This window comes from Falco biarmicus, chromosome 17, assembly GCF_023638135.1.
Source record: "Falco biarmicus isolate bFalBia1 chromosome 17, bFalBia1.pri, whole genome shotgun sequence".
Lineage (NCBI taxonomy): Eukaryota > Metazoa > Chordata > Aves > Falconiformes > Falconidae > Falco > Falco biarmicus.
Genome location: NC_079304.1, coordinates 3,424,550 through 3,445,485, shown reverse-complemented (window position 1 = coordinate 3,445,485; position 20,936 = coordinate 3,424,550). Strand labels below are relative to the sequence as shown.

General features: G+C 57.6%; 1 protein-coding gene across 2 annotated transcripts in view; it reads right to left on the bottom strand.

Moving 5' to 3' along the window:
- ZNF385C (zinc finger protein 385C) overlaps positions 1 to 20,936 on the bottom strand; it is an 80,981-nt gene that overhangs the window by 43,147 nt on the left and 16,898 nt on the right. The window contains exons 1-2 of one of the 2 annotated variants that reach the window (XM_056362387.1): positions 16,820 to 17,068; positions 10,218 to 10,466 (exon numbers count right to left, since the gene is read on the bottom strand). In XM_056362387.1, the coding sequence (XP_056218362.1) occupies positions 10,218 to 10,464 (247 nt within the window). In that variant the 5' untranslated portion in view covers positions 10,465 to 10,466; positions 16,820 to 17,068. Of the gene's footprint in view, positions 1 to 10,217; positions 10,467 to 16,819; positions 17,069 to 20,936 lie in introns of those variants that run through there. The other variant, XM_056362386.1, reaches the window with a different exon arrangement.

Genomic DNA, 20,936 nt, shown 5'->3' with positions numbered 1-20,936 from the left:
TTTCTCCCTTCGTGCACAAGCACGCCGAGAAGCAGGCGAACCCGAGGCGCCGTGTCCCCCAGCGATGCCCAGGGTGGGAGGCACGAGCTGCACCCCCAGCCTCACTGTTCACCAAGACCCCAGACAAGCCACCCCCTGGTCACTGTCAGCCCTCCCCGGTGTCCCCCCCTGCTCCGTGCAGCCCTGATGCTCTTTGGGACAGTGCCTCGGCAGCCCTCGCACGCACAGCCCGGTGCGACCCGTTTTATCCTGCACCTCTAATCCCCGATGACAGCAGCCGGCGCGGGAGCAGGACGCAGCGGGATGCTTTTGCTTCTCTCCCACGCCAGAGCTGGATGGCGGCTGCTCATGGGGGCCACCCGAGGTCCCACGTGTCCCTCACCTCACCCCAGGGATGTTTGAGGACCAAAACATCCCTCCGTGCAAGGGTGCTGGCTGGCTGCGCTCAGGGGGGCACAGCCCACCCCCTCCCGCGGGATGCGGTTGGATCTGATGCCCAGGGTGGCAGCGAGAGCCAGGAGCCGCCTGACCCCCGGAGCACCCCCAGCACTGACCCCAGCACCTTGCCCCCTGAGCAGGGTTGAGCCCCCCCTGGGAAAGCCCCCCCCCCCCCCCCCTCAGGACAGGGGTAAGTGGCCGCTAACGAGCTGAGACATGCTCATGGTGCCGCTTTTACCACTTTTTCTCCCCACTTCAAATAAATTCCAGGCTTTCCTCCTCCAAATCTGCTGAGCTGATGCTACATGGGAAACTGTGAAACATTCCGTGGCTGCATGTTTCCCGTTGCTCTTAATCCACTTCTAATTAAGATCACGTGTGAGCTAAGTGGCCATAATACAGTATTGTTGCAACTTGATAGCAAACCACATGGAGGAAAAATTACAGCAAAAATCCAAGATTAAGCCTATCAGGCTCCCAAAATACAGTGCTTAAGAATAACATGAGGTGACCTCCTCCTGATTTTGGGAAAAATCGCCACTGCCCCGCAGCATCCCCCCACATGCAGCACAGCTCAGCTGGCAATGCCCGGTGCAGAGGGCAGCCCTGCCCCCCCCCCCCCCCCCCCAACGGCCCACAGCCCCCCTGCGACCCCACGTCCACAGCACAGCATAGAATCATTTCAGTTGGAAAAGACCTTTGAGATCATCAAATCCAACCATTAACCCAGGACTGCCAAGTCCATCGCTAAACCAGATCGCTCTGCACCACGTGGTAAAATACCTCCTGGGATACAGAAACACCCACACACAGTCCCACGGGGAGCAAACCCACCCCCCCAGAAGGTTCAGCCCCCCGGCACCCCAAGCTGTGACTGAAGCTGATGGTTTTCCCAGAGCCCATCCCCAGCCGCTCAGCCGGGAAACGCTGCGCTGGCTGCTGCGTCTTCCCGGGGCTCAAAGCGCTAAACCCCTTTATCCCAGCTGCCAGAAATGATGGCAGCCTTTGAAGAGGGTGATTTTAAAAGAAAGAAAGGAGCCGGGTGGGAAGCAGCACTCATAATTTAACAGGCACGTTACCGGAGGAGGAATCAGCCTTGTGGCCGAGCACAGGACTGGGGTGTTCTCCCCCCCGTGATGCCCCATCCTTGGCAGATGAGCTCGGCTCACACCCTCCCCCTGAGAAGCGCCTGGTGAAGGTCGGAGCCATGTCACACTCAGGGGACCACTTTGGGGGGCTGGCAGGGGGCCAGCAGCCCATCTCCAATAGCTGTGTGCAGCTGGCAGTCGCTGCCCAGGTCCCTCCCCTTCAAAATGACCCCCGGTCCCTCCCCCCTCCCACACCACCCATTCCCTCAGCTGGACATTTGCACCCTCGGCCACGACACCTCTCACCCTCTTGGGCACGGGTCCGGTTTTCCCTGAGACCCCCCTCCCCTTGTTTCCCCCTCAATACGCTGAGAAATCACAGCTTGCTCCCCTCCCCTCCCAAAACACCCCCCGTGGTCGCTGACACCCATGGCACAGACACCAGGCTGCCAGCGCACCTGAAGTTTATACTTGATTATATATTATCTAGCTTGTTATCTTTTGGCTTTATCCCTATTTTTTTAGTTTAAGGCAAAACCCCTCCTGCGGGAGGATACAGCCAGAGCATCTGCCCCAAAATCCCCATTCCAAGTGGTCCGACCTCCTTTGAGCATCACAAAATAGCCTGCACCAGGCTGTGCTTGCACAAGCAACATCCAGTAAGCTTCTCTGCGTCACTTTTTGGCTGAGAGTTTACATTTTAAGGATCTTCTTAGAAAAAGTGTGTCAGGAAAAAAAAAAAAAAAAAAAAAAAGAATCCCTGAAGCCTCTGGCCAGAAGTCAGGGTGCAGAGCAGAGGGGCGGTGAGCCTGATGGGGAAGGCACTGCATCAAGAAAATCCTTTCAGCAAAAGTTAACAGCTAATCAATTTATATTTTTTTTTATTATTTGAAGTTACCGACTCAATAAAATCAGAGATTAATTATGATACAGTTATTAATCCATGATAAGCTGAATAGCTGGGCTTTTCAGAGGGAGAGCAAGTTAATGGGGTATTTTCAGAGGATTTAAAAAGGGAGCAGTTTTCTCCAGATTAATGGGCTGGCACAAGGGTGACGTGCCGAAGGGCTCGCATGGCGCCTCTCGCACAGAGCCCGCGGGCCTTGCCCCCCCCCCCCCCCCCGCAAAATAGCTTTTTTTGGTATAATAAGAGCATTTTAGAGGAATGAAGCTTTTCTACCCATCCCCAGTGATGGGTAGATCTCTGCCCTTCTCACCCCTCAGCAGTGGGGCTGGGGCAGGATCCCTGCTCCCCCCCGGCCCCTGCCAGCTCGCAGCCCCCCAGGAGCCTTGAGGGATGTCCCCTGCGCCCCCCAAACAGGGAAAAGGACAAGTCTGGGAATAAGCAGAAGGAAGGAAAATATACAATTACACAACCACGCTTCTTCAAGTGGACACCTGATCCCACCGAACATCTTTAAGGACATGAAGAAAACAGTAAATTTTCCCTCCCTCCCCTCGCTGAGATTCCAGGTTATTCAAATCTGATCTGAAAAAGCTATTTTTTAATCATCTTTGCTTGCAGCTGAAGGGAGCAGCCGAGGCCAAACAGAGCAGGAGGACTCCGTATGCTTGTCCTTCGCTAAAGTTACAGAAGCTTAAAATATGAACCCCGCGCCTGTTCGGCACGGGGGTTATCGATCAGCACCCGGGTAGACGAAGCATCTGTCACAGCTGAATATTAAAGACCCTTTAACACAGAGGGTGGCCAGGGATCTGCTGTTAGGAAGTTCAGGAGAGCCTGATGCGGTGCAACGACACCCCCCGGGAGGGACATGCCCAGCTCCTGGTGGGGTGGAACAGGAGCATCCTACACCCAGCCCCTGCCAAACCCTTCCCCCACTCACCCCACCGCTCCTTTCCATTCCCAGCCTGCTCTTTTTCCTGACACCTATAGCTATTCCAGTCAGCCGACCTTATGGTCAGGGGTCTGCTCAGCTGTGCCAAGCGCGTGAGCCCTGTGAGCGCAGCTCCTGCGCCAGCCAGGACCCTTCGTTTTCCCTGCTAAATATCTCCCAAAAGTCCCCAAAGTGGGAGAGCAACAAAACCACTGCAGGAATTACAGGGGAAGCCAGAAAAAACTGACTTTCACCCCCCCTGCAGCAATCACTGCTGCAGCTCCCTGCGGGCTGCTGAGGCTGGTCAGGGGTGGGGGCTCCTGGCAAGGACCGACACGGAGCCGGGCACGTTCCCACCGCACCTGCCCCGGCTTCGAGGACATCCCAGCCCCGGCCCAGCTGGCGACGTGGCTGTTGCACCCCGATTAGTCCCCAATTAGACTCTAATCCTGCATGTTTGTATATTGTTTAAATCAATACACTGGATTTTATTGCAGACAAAGCGCCACCGAGCATCGCCCTGTTTATTAAAGACAATTAAAGGATTCCGTGCATAACATGAAATTGAAAAAAAATTAGATTGGCACCCATTTTCTTGGTAATTAACAGCTAAAGAGCACAGACAGCAGAGAGCAGCAGGGGAAGGCAAGAGGAGGCAGCTGAGCCCTGAGATGCTGGAGCGCACAGAGCAGGATCAGGCAGCGGCGACGCACCCACTGGACCATCCATGGTCAGACACCCCCCCCAGTTCCCCTCCTGCTGCTGGTCCTCCACACCTGGGCACTGATTTCCCAGGTGATGCCTCTGGGTTTCAGGCTTGTCTACCGGCAGGGTTATCCCAGCCCAGCAGAGCACGGCCGTGAACTGGTACTCCTCCTTCGGCACAACAGGCTGCAGGGACCCTCCGCTTGCGTGCTGAGGACAGCTCGCCCAGGCCACCGACAGCCTGGGCGATGCCCGGGGGGTGCCAGGCTTCATTCAGTGGTGCAGCACCCCAGGACCCCCCTGCAGCCACAGCCCATCGCTTCTGTCTGGATAAACCAAATTTCACACATGGTGACCCCGTGTCTGCACCACAGGCTGTGACAGAGGAACCACTTGAGGGGAGTGGGTTTCCCCCCCCAGCACCCAGAAGCAGCTCTGCCTGCTGCCAGAATCGGGGGGGGGGTTGGCTGGCACCCCCCGTGCAAACACAAGATAACTCCCACCGGCAGCTGCCCGCCCCTCCCCGGCTCCTGGCACAGGCTCCCATGGGGGTCCCCATGTCCCCCTCCTGGGGCCCATCCGCTCCGCTGCGCACCCAGCGATGCTGAAGCTGTCACACCGATTTCTCTGCTCATCTCAAACCCTTCTGCTCTGCAAACACACGCACAGACAGACATTTCGGCAGCTAATTGGGGGAAAACCGGACTCTTTCCCTTCGCGAGGAGCCGTTATTTCAGCGCTGCGCTGCCAAGCGGGTGGGCATGGCAGCGCCTGGAGCCCCAGTGTGAGCACTGGGATGGCACTGGGCAGCCCTGGAGAGGTCTGGGTACAGAAACACCATGGGGGCATGCGGAGCAGAGGAAGACTTTGTGACATGGATTAACACCAGGGCACAGCGGGCTCTGGGTGTTTTGACCCAACGGTGCCCCACCCCGACCACAGCACTGGGTTTGGGGGAGAAACCTGGCAGCCCCCAGGGCTGGGAAAGGTGGTTTGAGGTGGGGTTGGGGCTGGCGTAGACCCTCCTGGCATGGGAAATGCTAGGCAGGGTGTCCCTTCCCACCGCCCCTGGCCAAGGGGGACATGAGCTGCTGTCAGCTCGGATCTGCCTGGGAAGCCGGGAGATTCCTGCTCCAAAGGTGAGAGCTTCCCGCTGCCTTTCAGTGAGATGGGAGCTGACAGGGCCCAGGGGACACCAGCTCCGGCAAGCCAGGCAGCACGAGCTGCTCTCTACATCCCGTGACTTTTTTCGAGACACTGGTGGAAGGGCCTTTTTGGGGAGCAGTGGACAGCAAGGGTGTAAATTCCTGAAACACGCCAGCCTAGCCCATCCTGTGATGGGCAGCCCCTGAGATCATCCAGGAGGAAAAGGGAAGCAGCAAAACCCTCGTCCCCTGTCCCCTGCCCTCACCAGCACTTTGTGCTGGCACTGCAGCCACTGCTCCCCCATTTCAGGGTGGCACAGCTCCTTCTGCTCCTTTGCCACCAGAACAAGGAGGGTTTTTTTTTTCCATCTCCTGGCTGGGGGGTGCACGAGGACACCAAGAGCAAAACTGAGCTCACTTGGGCACCCTTGAAAAATCACAGGCAGTAATTAAATCACTCTTGACCCAGTTGGATTTGGACTGGCATCTGCAACAGGGAAGCATCTTTCATCCGTGGACATCCCTGTACCTAATTGTCGCCTGCGCTGCAATTCAACAGGAGACAATGGAAAATCTATGATTTGCCATGCAAGAAAATGCCTAATGAACAATAATTTGTTTTTAAGTTGGGGGGGGGTGGGGGGGTGGGTGTCTTCCTGGCATAGAGCTAATAAATTGTAATGATACTGATTAGCACATCTGTTTGCCAGCTAAGCTCCTCCACAGCTTCGTTCCTCCAAATGCAAGTGATTACAGCTTTGCAGAAAATAACTGATCAGAGAAGCCAGAGGGGAAACGGGGAAGATCGAGCAGCGTCTGCGGAAGCTGCCTTTGATGTAGCTGTAGATGTCAGTGCGAGACAGAGATTCCAGCTCAGCAGAACATCCCGTCTTTGTTTAACTCAATTATTTTGTTTAATCTATTGCCTTTAAAAACACCCCCTTCTCCTGAGGCTGCCCCAGCGCTGACACGCTATCAGCCCCATGTTAGCCTGCCCGCTCTGTGGGTTGTGCTGGGCTGAGCCCATCACCAGAGCTGGCATCTTGGCCAGGAGCTGCCTGAGAAGGTGCTCCCAAAGGTGCTGGTTTGGCAGGTGAAGGGCTCCAAGAGGAGTGTGATGGGTCCCCCCAGCACCCAGCTTCGCCCAAGCAACCGTCACCCTCCCACCCACGCTGCAGCCCAGGCACCTTTCCAGCCTTGTCCTGAGCTCCCCTGGGCAAGGCAGAAAGGGCTGGTCCCCTCTCGGCAGCTGTGGATGGCTGGGGTGGGGGTGGGGGCTCAGCCCCTCTCCCAGCACTGGTGACACGGGGCTGGGTGGCACCGAGCAGCCACAGTGCCATCGGTGTGACCGGCGCAAAGGGGACATGGGCGTCGTGTCAGCCGGTTCCCAGCCCTAATTTGTGATTGGCGGCCACGTGCCCCCCAAGCTCATCCCTCAGGAGGCCGGGAAAGGCTCCCCGTGACAAAGCTGGAAATGACATTTTTAACCAAAAGCGTGGGGGAGAAGGTCGGCTCCGGAGGAGCAGGGCAGGCTGTGGCAGGAGCAGCATCCTGCATGGGCGCAGCTTCCCCACTGCTGCGGTGGGGGCAGGAGGGGTGGGCAGCCGAGGGGAGCAGATGCCGCCTGCGATTTCCCCACATAAGCAAATTGCAGCCCTGCACAAGCAGAAGCTGACTTCACCTTGAACGCCAGAGCAAAGCGTGCGTGAGGCTGCCAGCGCAGCAAAGCCCCGAGGGCTCTGGCTGTCTGCTGGAGCCCTGGACGCTGGCAGAGGTCAGGGATGATGCAGAAGTACAAAGAGCATACTTGTATGCTCTGAGATTCTTTGGCTCGGTAGGGAACACATCCCTGGACAGCCTCCCATCGAGCCACAACCGGGTCCAGGGGGAGAATCTGGAAGTTGCAGGCTGGAATTTATGAGCCCTGTTCCCATTAAAATAGCAAGCAATATTTCCATCTGTCAGTAAAGGAGGATAAACAGAGCCGCTCATTTGCATATCCCAGGCCCTGCTCAAACCAAACCACCACCAGGGAGGGCAGGAGTTGGCATTCAGACGACCACTGCCATGCTAGGAATTTATGGCTCCAGCCTGCCCCGTCTCTAGCAAGAGCAGGAGCAGGTATTTATACAGGCTGATCCCCAGGGGTCTGCCAAGGCCAGGGCACTGCGGCCAGGGCAGTGGCAGCACCCGCAGCGCCCGGCTGCCCACCCTCTTGGTGTGCTGGGGACAAGCATCCTCCTGACCCGCCTGCGAGCCAGGTCCTGCCACCACTGACCTGAGGAAACTCAGTGTTCAGCGAGATGGAAAATGCTGGAGGGGAGCACGGGTCCAAGTTCGCATCCAGGACCCTGCACCCCCCCCCCCGCAGATGCGCCAGGAGCCACCAGTGAGCCCAGCAGCGAAGGCACCGGCACCGAGCTGGGCCACCCTGGTACCCAGTGAGCATGGTGTGTGTGGGACACGCTGCTGCGATCACCCACCCCCCTAACCAGGGCTGGGGGGAGGGGGCAGACACTGCAGGTTTTACCACCCTGCAACCCGCTGCTGCTTTGCTGTTTGCAAAAGCCTTGCAGATTTGTTTGCCAGCCCTTCTGATGTTATTAAACAAACATTGCCTGACAAAATTGGCACCGGACTCCAACCCCCCACGGCTCTTCAGCAGAGCAGGATAGCACGCCAGGGGGCTGCCGGGCGCAGGGGGCTCGGGAGTGATGGGTCAGCACCAAACACGCCAGGTTTTAAAGAATTCCAGCACATTCCTGCCCTTTCCCTATCCGTCAACTCCTTGTTATCCTCACACCAGATAAAGGCATCAACTACAAAGTGCTTTGGAGACCTCAGCTCATTGATCCCACCTGTAATTGGTCTGTCAGGAAAGGAGGGCAGCTGCCAAGCTGGCTGCCCAGTGCAGCTCGAGGGGGCTGTGCCCGGACCCCCTGTGACCCCTGCTCCCTGCAGAGCAGCCGCAGGGTGCGCAGCCAGCAACACCCTCCTCAAATGCAGCAGGGTCTGGGGGAAGCACTGGCCCCTGGCCCCCCAGGGGACACCAGCTCCGGGCACAGGTGTCCTCACCAGCCTCAGGAAGGAGCAATTCCCTGGATTTGCTGCTTAACCCCACACAAACCCTCGCAGCCAAGCGGCTCGGGCAGAGCTGGTCAACCGTTGTTGCAGGGTGACGTTTCTGGGCACATTTCCCTGCTTTTATGCAAGAGAAAATCTGCTGCAGTCAGCTGTACGGGGCCCAGCCAGGTGAAGGCTAACAGATTGCACAGAGGGCAAGCGAGTCCTTGCCCTCGCACGAGCTCCCACCTGGCGGCACAGCGCCCGCCGTGCACCAGCATCCCTGCGGTGGCTGGCAGGTGAGGGGCTGGGACCACCCACCCAACCCCGGGGACAAGCACCAGCCCTTCTCGCCTGCTCTGAAAGTGCCCCCAAGAACTAAGGGGAGGAAGGCAGAGACTCGGTTAGTTGGCTCAGCGCAACACGGATCCCCTCGGTGCTTTTCAGCAGAGTTCTCCTTGCTCACGCTGCAGCCTGACAACTAGTCAACACGCGGCTCTGCACCTCCCGGAGCTGCAAACATGGAGTGGACGTCGAGCCCGCCTGGAGGGATGATGCTGGGCTGCTCTCTTGCCAGCCATAACACAGCTGAGGTGTTTTATAATAATTAGATGATTAACAGGAGCTCCACTGCCCAAAGGAGAAACCATCCACAACTTGCAGCAGCCCCGGAGCGTTACACCCCCAGCATCGCATCGTGTGGATGATCAGCAAGTAACACAGGCCACTGAGCGTGTCACCCCCGGGAGCTCAGACACTTAGGGGCATCCCAAAACCCACACTTGTGCCTCCTGATGATGCAGTGCCCGAGGTCCAGCGCACTCAGCCCATCACCTAAACGCTTGGTGAAAGAAAACCACCGACCTTAAAACATCTTGTCAAGGGCAAGCACGGAGCTGTCTCGGCTGCCACTTCTGCTAAGTGGCTTTTGTGATAAACATCAGTCTCTAAAAGGAAAACAAAACCTGCCCTTGTTGCAACACTGGTGCTTTCCTTCTCACTGGAACAGATCGACCCTGTTAAACACACGGACCCCAGGCGGCGCAGCTTGTCTGATTTGTGTAAGGCCCTTCAAGCGTCGGTGTCGCAGCAGACAATATCCCAGCGCTCGCCGGGACCTCAGCGAGCTGAGGGCTGGCAACAGCTCCCCTTGCACAACGGACCCAGGGCCGTGACCCCCCCCTGTGCAAACACACCATGGGAGCCCTCCCCTTGCAAAGCAGCAAGATTCCCACCCCCCACCAGCACAACAGGACAATTTGCCAAGGACATTACATGTCAAAGGGCCAGTGGGACCCACAGAGCTACGTAGCGCCGCAGTACCTGAGCACAGGGCACGGCAGGTCAACAGGGGTTGCCAGTGCTGAGCACCTCAACAGAAAAACAGAGATGAAGTTTCAGAAGATCATACTTTCCAACAAAACTCCAACCATATTTGAAAACGTCACTTGAGAGCTTTTGAGAAGTCCATCCGTAACCCTCAGCACCAAAATCTAAGCAGCATTTCGAGACAACAACAGCCAAACTCAGCACAGCTCCAGGAGATGTGCACGGCAGGAGGCACAGAGTCAAGATGGCACCTGGAAGCAGGTAGCCAGTAACCCAGAAGCCAACAGCCACTCCACCCTTGGATGCGCTCATCCCAGCTGCACGAGTCATCTACAGAAACCCAAGAAGATGCTCACGAAGATGCAAAGTACCAGCGACTGCCTTTGCCCATGGACAGGACCCCCATGTGTCCAGCCATCCAGCGCAGCAGAGTGGGCTTTCAGGCTCCTGGGACGCCCCTGGAGCTCAGGCAGCCCAGCGAGTGACGATGCCAAGGACACAGCACAGCGTTCCTGAGCATCCCACGAATCCAGCACACCAAGCCCAGCGAGGAGCTATCCCGGAGCGAGGGCAGCCTTTGGGCAACCTTGACCTGATGGATGGGCTCCTACCTTGGGCTGCCGGCATCTTCCCCTTGTTGAGCTGCTTGAGGCGCTTCTGGTGGGACTTGCCGTTGTAGTGGATCTGTGCCTGAGCGGCTGAGTTGAGCTGGATGTTGCAGACGTCGCAAAGCGTGAACGACTGGTGCTTCTTCTCCCGCTTCAGGCGCTGCTCGGGCTGGCTCGGCGGGCAGCTGGCCGCCTCCACCAGCCGTACCCCGTTCTCGGGGTTGTGGGATGGGCTCAGGGGGCGCTTCATGCCTGCGGGAGGAAGGACAGACCCGCCGTGAGGACAGAAGGATGGGGAGAGGGGCCAGGCGAGGCAGGAAAACCCAGCAGAGGTCCCACACCTGCGTGGTGCCCAGGCCGCCTGCAGCTGGGGGGACTCCCTGAGCAAGAGCAACAGCGGTTGCATCCGTGCGAGGAGTTGCGTTAGGCAAGACAACATGAGCAGCAGATTTCTAGGAGGAGCTGGAGCAGGGAATAACCCACTTCTTCCAGGTTTCTAGCACCAGGCGACACTCCTCGTGCCAGTTAAAAGTCTTTCTGTGCACTCCGGGACAGCACCGTCAGTTGACCCAGGGCAGAGCTGGGATGGTAACCAACTCTGGGGACAAGAAATTCAACTGGAAGGAGCTGCATGCTGCCTGGTGTCCCCAGGAGGACTGCCACCGGCACCTCAAGCCCTTGCTCACCCACTTTAAGGGGGTGCCTGTCCCAGATGCTGGGCTCTGTGGGACGGACTGGCACAGGGAGCTCAAGCCCCAGACCCCAGACAGGGACACCACATGGAAGAGCAGCCCACGGAGGGGCTGGGGTCAGCCAGGGACAGCCCTCACCTCACAGACACACTGTCCCCACTGCCCGACCCCAAACTGGGAGCTGGTGGGACATCCAGAACTGAGCCTCAGAGAGGCACGAAGGTCACCCGAGCCCGGCGATCCAGTTACCACCTTGGAGCTGGCAGCTGCTGCTTACAAATACACCCAGGCACGCTGCGCCGAGACACCCCGAGGGGCCAAGAGTGGGGGACCAGGGTGTCTGCGGGTGGTCAGAGAGGCCCCAAAGGTGCCCTGGGTGTCCCTGGCATCCTCAGGAAGGGCTGCACAGGCACAGCTCGGGGTTCACCTGTGCACCCCTCAGCCATCAGGGACCAGACCAGAGGCTTTGGTTTGTGCAATAGGCAGCCTGAAATGCCGCTGCCATCCCTGCCTGGTTTGGTGGGCTACCATCCTGGAGACCCTCACTCAGCAGCCCCAGCCCACTGTTCCTGCCGGGGGGATCCCTGCGCATCCCCTTGGACACAGCTGGTGTCCCCCAGTCCTGCTCCCACCGTGCACCCAGCCCTCCCCACCCATCCCCGTACACGCACCCACAGGCTCCACTGGGGATGAGTCTAATTTCTCCCCCAAGACGACCCTTGAGCGCCCCAAGAAGTGCCCCTTGGGTCCCCAGCAGCCAGCCCGGCGGGGGGCAGGGGAGTGTTCTGGGGGGCTGCCCACCCATGGCGGGGGTCAGGGGAGTGTTCCAGGGGGCTGCCCACCCATGGCGGGGGGCAGGGGAGTGTTCCGGGGGGAGGGGTCTGCCCACCCATGGCATGGGGCAGGGGGATGTTCTGGGGGTCTGCCCACCCATGGCGGGGGGCAGGGGGGCGTCCGGGGGTGCTGACCCCCCACCCCTCACCCAGCACCCACGGGGAGCACGCAGAGCCACCCAGCTGGGTGCCGGGACCCCCGGGGGGCGCCCGGCTGCTCTCCAGGCGCTGCAGCCCCGGCCGCGGCCCCGCGGGGGCGCAGACGTTCCACGCGTGGGGGCCCACGGCAGCGCGGGCCGGGATGCGGGGGGCGCGGGTACCCCCCACCCTGCGGAAGCGGGGCGCACCAGTCCTCAGCGGGTTCGGGCGTTCTCAAGGCACCGGTCTCACCTTGCTCTTCCCAGCTCCCCGGAGCAAGCATCTCCCCTCATCTTTTAGCAAATTTTAAATTTCCTTTTTAAATTTTAAAATGAAATTTTTGCAAAAAGTAACGGAAGGTTTTTCCACGAGCTGTTTAGTTGAGCTGGAGGCAAAAGCCAGGACTCACAGGGATGGACGGGGACCCAGGCTGTGCTCCCCGACACTACTGGCTGGTACACGGAGCCAGCCCGGTGTCACCCCAGGGGATCCCAGCACCCCGGTGCCACTATCCCCTGCAGGAATTATGATCATTTTTGCTCAGGGAGGGGGAGTCGCATGCAGGGATGGACCAGGACCCACACAACGTGCTCCAACCCTGAAGCCAGTTGCGCATCGGGCAGAAGGTTGGACCAACCAACATCCCTTCCAACCTCGATTACTCCACGATCATTTGCAATAAGGTCCTTAAACTCCTGCTTCACCAATTAAAATACTAAGCAGCGTAACTAAATGAAACTTTACATTAAAAGTAAGTACAACTACTTTTTGGCAGAAGGATTTAGGAGCCTGAAGGTCACGTGCAGCCCGCTGGTACCCATCAATCCTGGACTCTCTCTAGAGACCTCAGGATTTTTCCTGAAGCTCCAGCTTCACCTTCCAATGAAAATGAAAGGGAACTCATAGCCCTTGTGCTTGAGACAGGTGAAAAAAGCACAGCCCAACCCTGAAAGGCTCACCTTCCCCATAAATTTTATTTACAAAATCAGAAGTTTTTCAAATTATATCTCCTGGATTCAGCACGCATGGGGCTGGCACAGCTGCCCCGCACCCAGAGCAAAGACTCCAGCCTCCAACTGAGCCACATCAGCTGTGGCCATTCCCCAAAAGTCACAGCGATCGATGCACGATCACACTCGGACGGGCAGGGAGCCCTGTGGGACCATGGGGAGAGGGCTGTTACCAGAATAACCATTAGCCGAGCAGCCGGAAAGCAGATGTGGGAGACTATCAGCATCAGGAATGTGAAACGCTGGTGGGGACACGCCAGCAGAGGCAGGTCCCCGGGTGCCCTTGGCATCCTCCCCCTCCCTGGGTATTTTTAATGCAATTACATCCCGGGAGGCAGAGCTAAAATTGGAATATTATGTGGACAAAGTATCCCAAAAGTCTCCCTTGTCTTAAAAAAAAAAAAAAAAAAAAAAAAAAAAAAAAAAAAAGGGGGGCAGGGGGGAATTGCTGCTGCTGCTTTGATTAGACAGTGGCTCCCTGTCCCGGCTCTCATTGCAGTGTTTAAAAGGTCTGTCCTAATTGCATGCACGCTTGTCTCATTCACTTAATTTCTGCTGCGCCTGTTCTGCTTCTCAGGTGTCAGCACCATAAATTCGGTGACTTCTGGCTGGGACAGGTCCTGACGGCATGAGGGCCTGCGGCTCCCCGACTGGTGGCTCCTTTGGGGCAGATTTTGCCTTTTCTGCAAGGCATTGAGGATCTTTTGGGGGGCTAACAGCCCCTTTCACAGGAGGGAAACTGAGGTACGGTGAAGGTTAAGTGACACCCCCACAGCCCCAGGGTGACTCAGGGGCTCTGAGCCAAACCCAAAACGAAGCACAGGGTCAGCACATCCCAGTTCCACCACCTTATCCCACCCCGGGGCCAATGAAGCCAAGGTTTTATCTTCTCCATGGAGGACCATCAGCAACCTCATCTTTTGGGTGGTCTTCCCAAGGGACACAGGGCTCCACTGGGATGGGGGGCCGAGCTGCCCACTCACCCACCTCTACCCAGGCTGATCAGCATCAGTGACACCCCAACAGACCTGCGATGCCCCCCCTGCTATCCACACGTTTTGCTGCCCTTTGCTCGGAGCCACCAAGGGCTGTGCCGGCCCCACCGGGGCAAAAGGCTCCTGCCGGGTGCGAAAAGCTCCCTGACAGATGTCCAAATCTCTCTGAAATAAAAGAAGGTCAGAGCGGCTTGGGTGTCACCGCGGTGGCGAGCGCTGCGTCAAAGCACCCGTCCTCCCACCACACGGCATTTCCAGAACACGCTGCCCACCCAGCATGGTGAGCCCCCAGCCCGTCCCCCGCCAGACACTGGTCCTCAGCCCAGGTCACCCTGCCCGCAGCACGCCGAGTCCAGGGGAGCTTTTCCCCTCTAGTCCTTGCTGCTTTTATTGCTCATGATCACTTGGAATAACAAATCGATTCTATTGCCATCCCCTCGTCCCCTGTCACTCCCAGCAGCCGGGGCAGTGTCCCCAGCACAGCGGGCAGACGGGTCTGCACAGCAAGTTTGTAATTCTAAGGTCACTTTTATACTCTTGTATAGTAGCCCATAACCTTGCGTCTCTCCCTCTCTTTCTTTCTTTAATAACACCATAAACATGTTGCAACAGGCTGTAAAGTGCTGACAAATGTTAGAATTTAAAATCCAGGTGTTAAATATCTGATATAAGAAACACTCTGGTTTATAAAGGGTGCAGGATGGCCTCCGATCCAGGGAGCATATCCATGTGGGTGGAAGGGATGCAGCAGTTGGGCTCTGCCGGGTGAGGACACACGACTTCATCTGCTCCAGGACCTTTGCAGCCACCACTCCCTTTGCCGACCGCCGCAGTCCAGCCCCCCCATGGACCACGCTTCCCCACCAAAAGTGATTTCTCCTCCCAGGAGCCAGGCCGGATTCATTTGCACCAGCAGCCCAGGCTGCAGGACCCTGTCCCAGTATTGGTGCTGGTCCCAGGGATGCTGCACCCCCGGGTGCCGGTGTAACGCTTGAGCTGAAGCCCAAATTAATTTTAGCCCCTGGAGAACCTTGTCTGGTTGCCTGAGCACCCGGGGCCTTGCCCTGTCCTTGGTGCGCACCCGGCAATGAGATCCCATTTCCCAAGACGCCGGCACCTCCAGGCACTCTTCGCAGGAAGCCAGCTTGCCCTGCCCCGTGGTCCCCTCTGCGGGGGACACCCTTTTGCTGCGTGTGGCCAGCAGCTGAGCTTTTGCAGCAGCCCCACGCTGGGACATCCTTTACTTGGGCTCCTAAACGCCAACCAAACTCTTGTGAGACTGCAGGCACCGTGCTGCCACGCGCCTGCCCACGCACCGTGCTGACGCAGCATCCCTCACCTCTGCAGCCAGGCAGGGTCAAGCCTCGGTGAGCCCCTGGGCTGTGTGGGTGGACCAAAGAGTGGCCTGTGCCACACTTGGCCACCTTCTGCCCAGCGGCTCTGCCAGGAGCTTGTGGGCGACAGCAGCTCCCGACGCCGGCAGGGAGGAGCAAGGGGGATTAGCGGAGGCGATGCCAGCAGACATCTGCAGCGTGCTGACACATTTACACACCCTCAGCCTGCAAAGGAGGAGTTGGAGCTCAGGGCATGTGGCAGAGGTCTTGCAGTCACCCACCCTCCATGCTGTGTCCCCCAGAATCTCCAAACAGCTGATTTTTAGCAGAGGGAATAGGCTTGCACCCAGAAAAGCAGTGGGATGGGCATGAGCTAAGCCACCAGGATAGCAGGGTTCTGGCTAAGCTACAAAATCCTGATGAGAGCGCAGGTTCGGTGCATGCTGGGTCCTTTGCCTCAATTCTGATGCTCCATAATCTGGATAAAGCAAGGACAGACCCAGCGAGGCCGTCCCGGGGTGCAGGGAGTGCAGTTAAACACAGCCCGGCCAGAGGTTTCCCCACTGATGCAGCCCGAGCATCTGCCCAGGGATGTTCTCCCAGTCCCACCCCAGCAGGGACCCTCAGGCTCCCTCCTGCCATCGGCACCAATTTGCACCCCATGGGCATTTTAGTTGGCTTGAACAAAACAGAGTCAACACGCGGGGCCAGAACCACCACACAACTAAAACCGCCTTCGCTGCGGAGTCGGAGCAGCATCAACATTCCTGATCTGAAGATCCCGTATTCCACAATATAGAACTGGGGCAACAGCCACCTGAACCTAAAGTCTGGATGAATTTGCCAAGAGAGAAATCTAAGAAACCTTAAAAAAAAAAAAAAGTAATCTGATTTGAGTTCACATGATTTCATAACACGGAATCCGCTTTCCTTATTTCTGGTTGAGTGCACGTCATCGTAAATAAAAGCAACGGAAGTACAAGAATTAGTATTAAAGTCGCCACCAACAGCTGTCACAAAACTCACTTAAACCCCCCCACCCCCCGAAGCAATGAGCTAATTTGCAGTGGCCCTGTTTGCATTTGTAAGGATCCCCAGGACAGCCAGCAAACACCACGGTCCCTTACCCGAGCGCAACTCAAATCACGACTCAACTCACAACTCAAATCACCGCATCTCACTGCTGGCTCAGTCTGCGTTTTTCTACTGAAACTTGCCTTTGGAGCTGACAGTGTGTCCCCATTAAAATTGGCCTGAATGAGCTAAATCAGCCAGTAATTACACCACGCTTGGGGGTGTAAATCTCAGCAGAGGGTCAGTTCAGATCTGGGGCAGCCCCGTGATCCCGTCACCACCATGCAGGTATTTGCACCGTGGATCCCCAGCCACAGCTGCCCTCCAGAGACCCCCAGGAGCCCCAGACCCCCCCAGGGAACAGAGGACCCCGGCTTGGGGGTGGCAGCCACCACAGTCCTGCCTTGGCACAGACCCCTCACTGCTGGTGCAGGCGATTTCCAGCCCACCCACCCATTTGGGCTCAGCACAAAGCGATGCTTTAGAGGCAGCACCTGGTGCCCCCAGCCCAGCACGGGGAGGCTCTTACCTGGTCGCCGGCAAAGGGAGCGCGGAGCCTTGCCCTTCGCAGCCACCCAGCCAGCTCCTGCCCGTGTGCCACGGCTGTCAGGGCACAGCGAACGCCCCTACACCCGGCGAGTTTCCGACACTTGGCTCATATTTCAAGGAACGCTTCAAATGCGGTTCGATCGCCACTAAATCAGCCCTCATCAGCAGCCTCCAGCCTCCAGCCGGGGTGAGTAGGAGCTGGGTGCCTGCGGCTCAGCAAGTTTCCAAAAAGCCCTGAACGTCACGGGAGGGAGCAGGCGCCAGCTGGCAGGAGGCTGCACCAGAGGAGCTACCTTGAGCCAAGAGCAGGCGAATGCACCTGACATCAGCTTTGTTGGTGGATGGGGAGATGGGGCAGCTTCCTGGGCTGCCTCGAAGGTCAGACCCAGAAAATTCCCTGTGCAGCTTCGTTAAGAGGCACCAGCCGCTGGTAGAGGGATGCAAAGGCAGCCAGTCTTGGCTGCGGCAAGCACAGGGGGGCTGTGGCCCCGGGATGGGGTGGCCCAGGAGACCTGCGACAGCACCAAAGAGATGCTCTGATGTCCCAGACTAAGAGCTGTGCCCACGTGGGCAAACCACAGATTTCAGAGGGCCCTGGCCGTGCCTGCATCACTTTCAGCATTTCATAACATGGCATCAAACCAGCCCCCTTCTGCCCCCCTTCAGCCCCAACATATGCTCTGCTAATGCCGGGGCGAGGCACGTTTTAGGATCAGTCCATAAACCTTCCTGGTCAGAGCAAGGATTAGGACGAGCCAGCCCTCCTAAAGAGCTCTGGGCTGCAGGCTGGCTCCTGGCACAGGGACCAGGGCACGCAGGGGGCTCAGACCTTGAATCCAAGCCCCTCGAAGCACCCGGGCTGGCTTTTACCCTCAGATGCCCCCCAGGTCTCCCGTCAGCCCCACTCACTGAAGGGCAGTGGGACAACGTGCAGCACCCCGGGCACACAGAGCATTGCACAAGCACACCGCTGCTGCTGTGCATGTCCTCTTGTTTGCACATCAGAGATCATTAACACCACAGGGCTGCGTGTCCCCTGAATCAGCAGATCTCAGCCCTGCTCCCAAACAGCCAGGACAGCTAAAACCCAAACCAAAAGAGATGCCGCGGAGGGAGCAATGCTTCTTTTCTGCAGCGGAGAAGAGAACATGCCCATGTGCCCCAGGAACCAAGAGCTGGGAAATGCCTCTCGGCTCCCATCCCAGGGTCCCCTGATCCCTCAGCTTCTAAAACCACATTGATAACGAGTTGATTAATCAGCTTCAGCAGGGACCAAACGGGCAGAGTGAGGTAACGAGAGTGAAAAAGACAGTGGCGACAGGACAGGCAGGGCGCACGGGCTGTGTCTTTGCAGAATGATCAATGAGGTGGTGCTGGGTCTGCCAGGACCAGGTCCCGCTCCTCCCTGAGGGTGGGCTCCTGGTAGCAGCCCACCCACTCCTGCACCAGCAGAGAAAAAAGCAATGTGATACAGGCAGGGAGCCTGACATTTTGTCCCCAGGGGTTCAGCTGTAAATGTTAGCACAGCCTCAGGGAGCAGCAGGAGAGGAAAGATTGAGGCGCCAGCGATTCATCATCCCAACTGGCTGCGGCTCCCCCCGGCTGCTCCGCACGCTGCCAGCTGAGGAACGCCTGGCACAGGGCTTGCAGGATCACAAAATCCTTCAGGTTTCTTGTGATCAGCACAAGGATTAGGGCAGAGCCACCTATTACAAACCCACGGCGAGCTGAGGCTGCGCCTGTCCCCCGTGCAGCCACCCAGCCCCAAGCCCTCTCCCCCACATGATGCCAAAATAAAAGGAGGGCACAAAGTTCCCAGAGGATGCAGGTGGGCAAAGCACCAGGGCTGAGCTGGCTGCGGGCATCATCCCGGCAGGGAGGAGCTGGCAAGGTGGGGGATCTGAAGTGTCACAGCAGAAGAATAAAACAGGCAGCTTAGCCGAGCTTTGGGGGGAAAGCGGGGATGTCACCCTGGCACAGTGTTAATCACGGGGCAGCTGCCGGAGCGGCGGTGCCCAGCCAAAGGGATCTGGCAGATGACAGCTCTGGCTGCTCCCCCGCTTGCCTCTTAAAATAGACCCATGGAGTGCAACCCGATGCAGCCACGGGGCAAGTCTTGGCCAAGCTGCTCCTCACCGGCTCTTCTTAGTTGTTACAAACAGGGTTGATTTTTTTTTTTTTTTTTTTTTTTTTTTGTCTTTCAGATCCCCCTGAAATCAAATCCAGACACCACTTGTGAGATGGCAGCATCTCCTCTGGCCGCAGGGCTGGCTCCTGCCACCCTGACAGAGCCCTGACCCTCATGGCAACTCGCACAGACCCACAAACCATGAGGTGATGCCGCACGTGGCACGGGTTTGCTGGGACCGGAGCTCCCCGAATGCACCGTCCCTCCCATGGCTGCTGGGGGTCGCCCTGCCCTGGGCCCGACCCCCACCCCAGGCTCCTCGCTGAGCTTGCTGCAGCTATTTTATACCAGAAAATAAACCCCAGAGAAACGCGTTCTGCCATGGGGAGGGGTCCGAGCCCTGGCAGCACCTTGTGCCCCTCTTGCTGAGGCTGCCAGAAGCAGGTTCCTGGGCAAGATGATTTACCACATGTGCAGGACTCGGAATGAGATTATCGCATTAAACATCAAAAGCCCCAATTCAGAGCATGCCGGTTCAGCTCCCTCTGCGGGGCTCAGCTGCGTTTCCTTGCAGCTGGGTTTGTGCTAGAGCCATGTAAGGAGAGAAAGCAAAGCTCGGAGGCCCCGCCAGGCAAGCACCGCTCAAAGCTTTTGCTTTCAAGTGAGAAAAGACCCTCCCCGGGGGCCAGCAGCCCCGCCAGCCCGCCCAGGCAGGATGAGGCCACAGCCCAGTGCCCACCAGGCTCCAGCTCCGCCTGCCCAGCCCAGGCGTGGGTGCTGTGCCCAAGGCAGCTCTGCCATCACCACACAGCTTGGTCCTGACCCCGGCACCTGATGCCAGGCGAGGGGCTGCCAGTTCCCAGCGAGCCACCACCAGCGCCAAAGGCTGGGCCAGCAGTGGCCACCACCGGAGGCACAAAGCCACGAGCATCACGGTGGCGGTCGCATTCCCCCACCCATGTGTGCCCTGGGGGGCAGAGGTAGGGGATGCCCACGACCACAACTCACAGAGCCGAGCTGGGGTCCCAGCACGGACCCACAGCAAAGATGATCAGTGTTGTCCCCACAGGCTCCCCTCACTGCTACATCTGGGTCAGGAGCTTTTTGGGGCAGAAACTGGCTTTTAAGCGTGTCTGTGGATAGCTGCTGGCTAGCACGGAGACCTCCAATTTAAGTTGAAGTTCTTGCAGGCTACTGTATTACAACCTAAATTAAATATTTCATAGCGCTAAGCAAGTGACATTTGAAATCCAGTCATTGCTGGGGTATCAAATAAAGATATTTGCAATGGGATCTGTTCAAATCCATGTAGTGCTTTGGATCAGTCCATCAAAGTCAAGCCCAGTGCTTTATTAAAATAAAAGTTATCAAACACCTGATCTACCGGAGGCGGCTCTGGAGCCCACGCGGTGGGGCAGCAAATAAGCTGAGCCCTGCAAATCCATGAGACTGCCATTAAAGTATAGCTTCGAAAACTATTTTCATTAAAAAGGCTGGTAAAAGACTTTGCATTACGCCTGCCTTCTGACCCTTCCACGACCATATGTTGCACGTATGTTAACCACCAGGACTGAAATACCCGTGTCCTGACCAAGGCTCTGCCTCCATCCCAGGTTCACACTCAGGAGAGCACAAGCTCAAGAAGGAGCTGCACCCAACACCACCAAAACCAAAATGATTTCTTTCCAGTCCAGGACCCCCCAAATGAAACAGGCACCAGGACCTACCAGAGCATTGCAGGAGGTCTGGCTAGGAGGGCAAAGCAATCCCTGCGCAGGGGTGCTGGGGTGCAGGTGCAGGGGTGCTGAGCAGCACACCCCCTACCAAACCCCCAGGGCTGCCTCCCTCCCCTTTTTATAGCCCTCCCAAACGCAGCCCAGCTGGGGCTGCCCTTCAGCTGGGTGTCACCTGCAGCAGAGAGAAGGAGAAGCACCAACCCCTGGCCAAAACCGAGACCTGGGTTCAGATC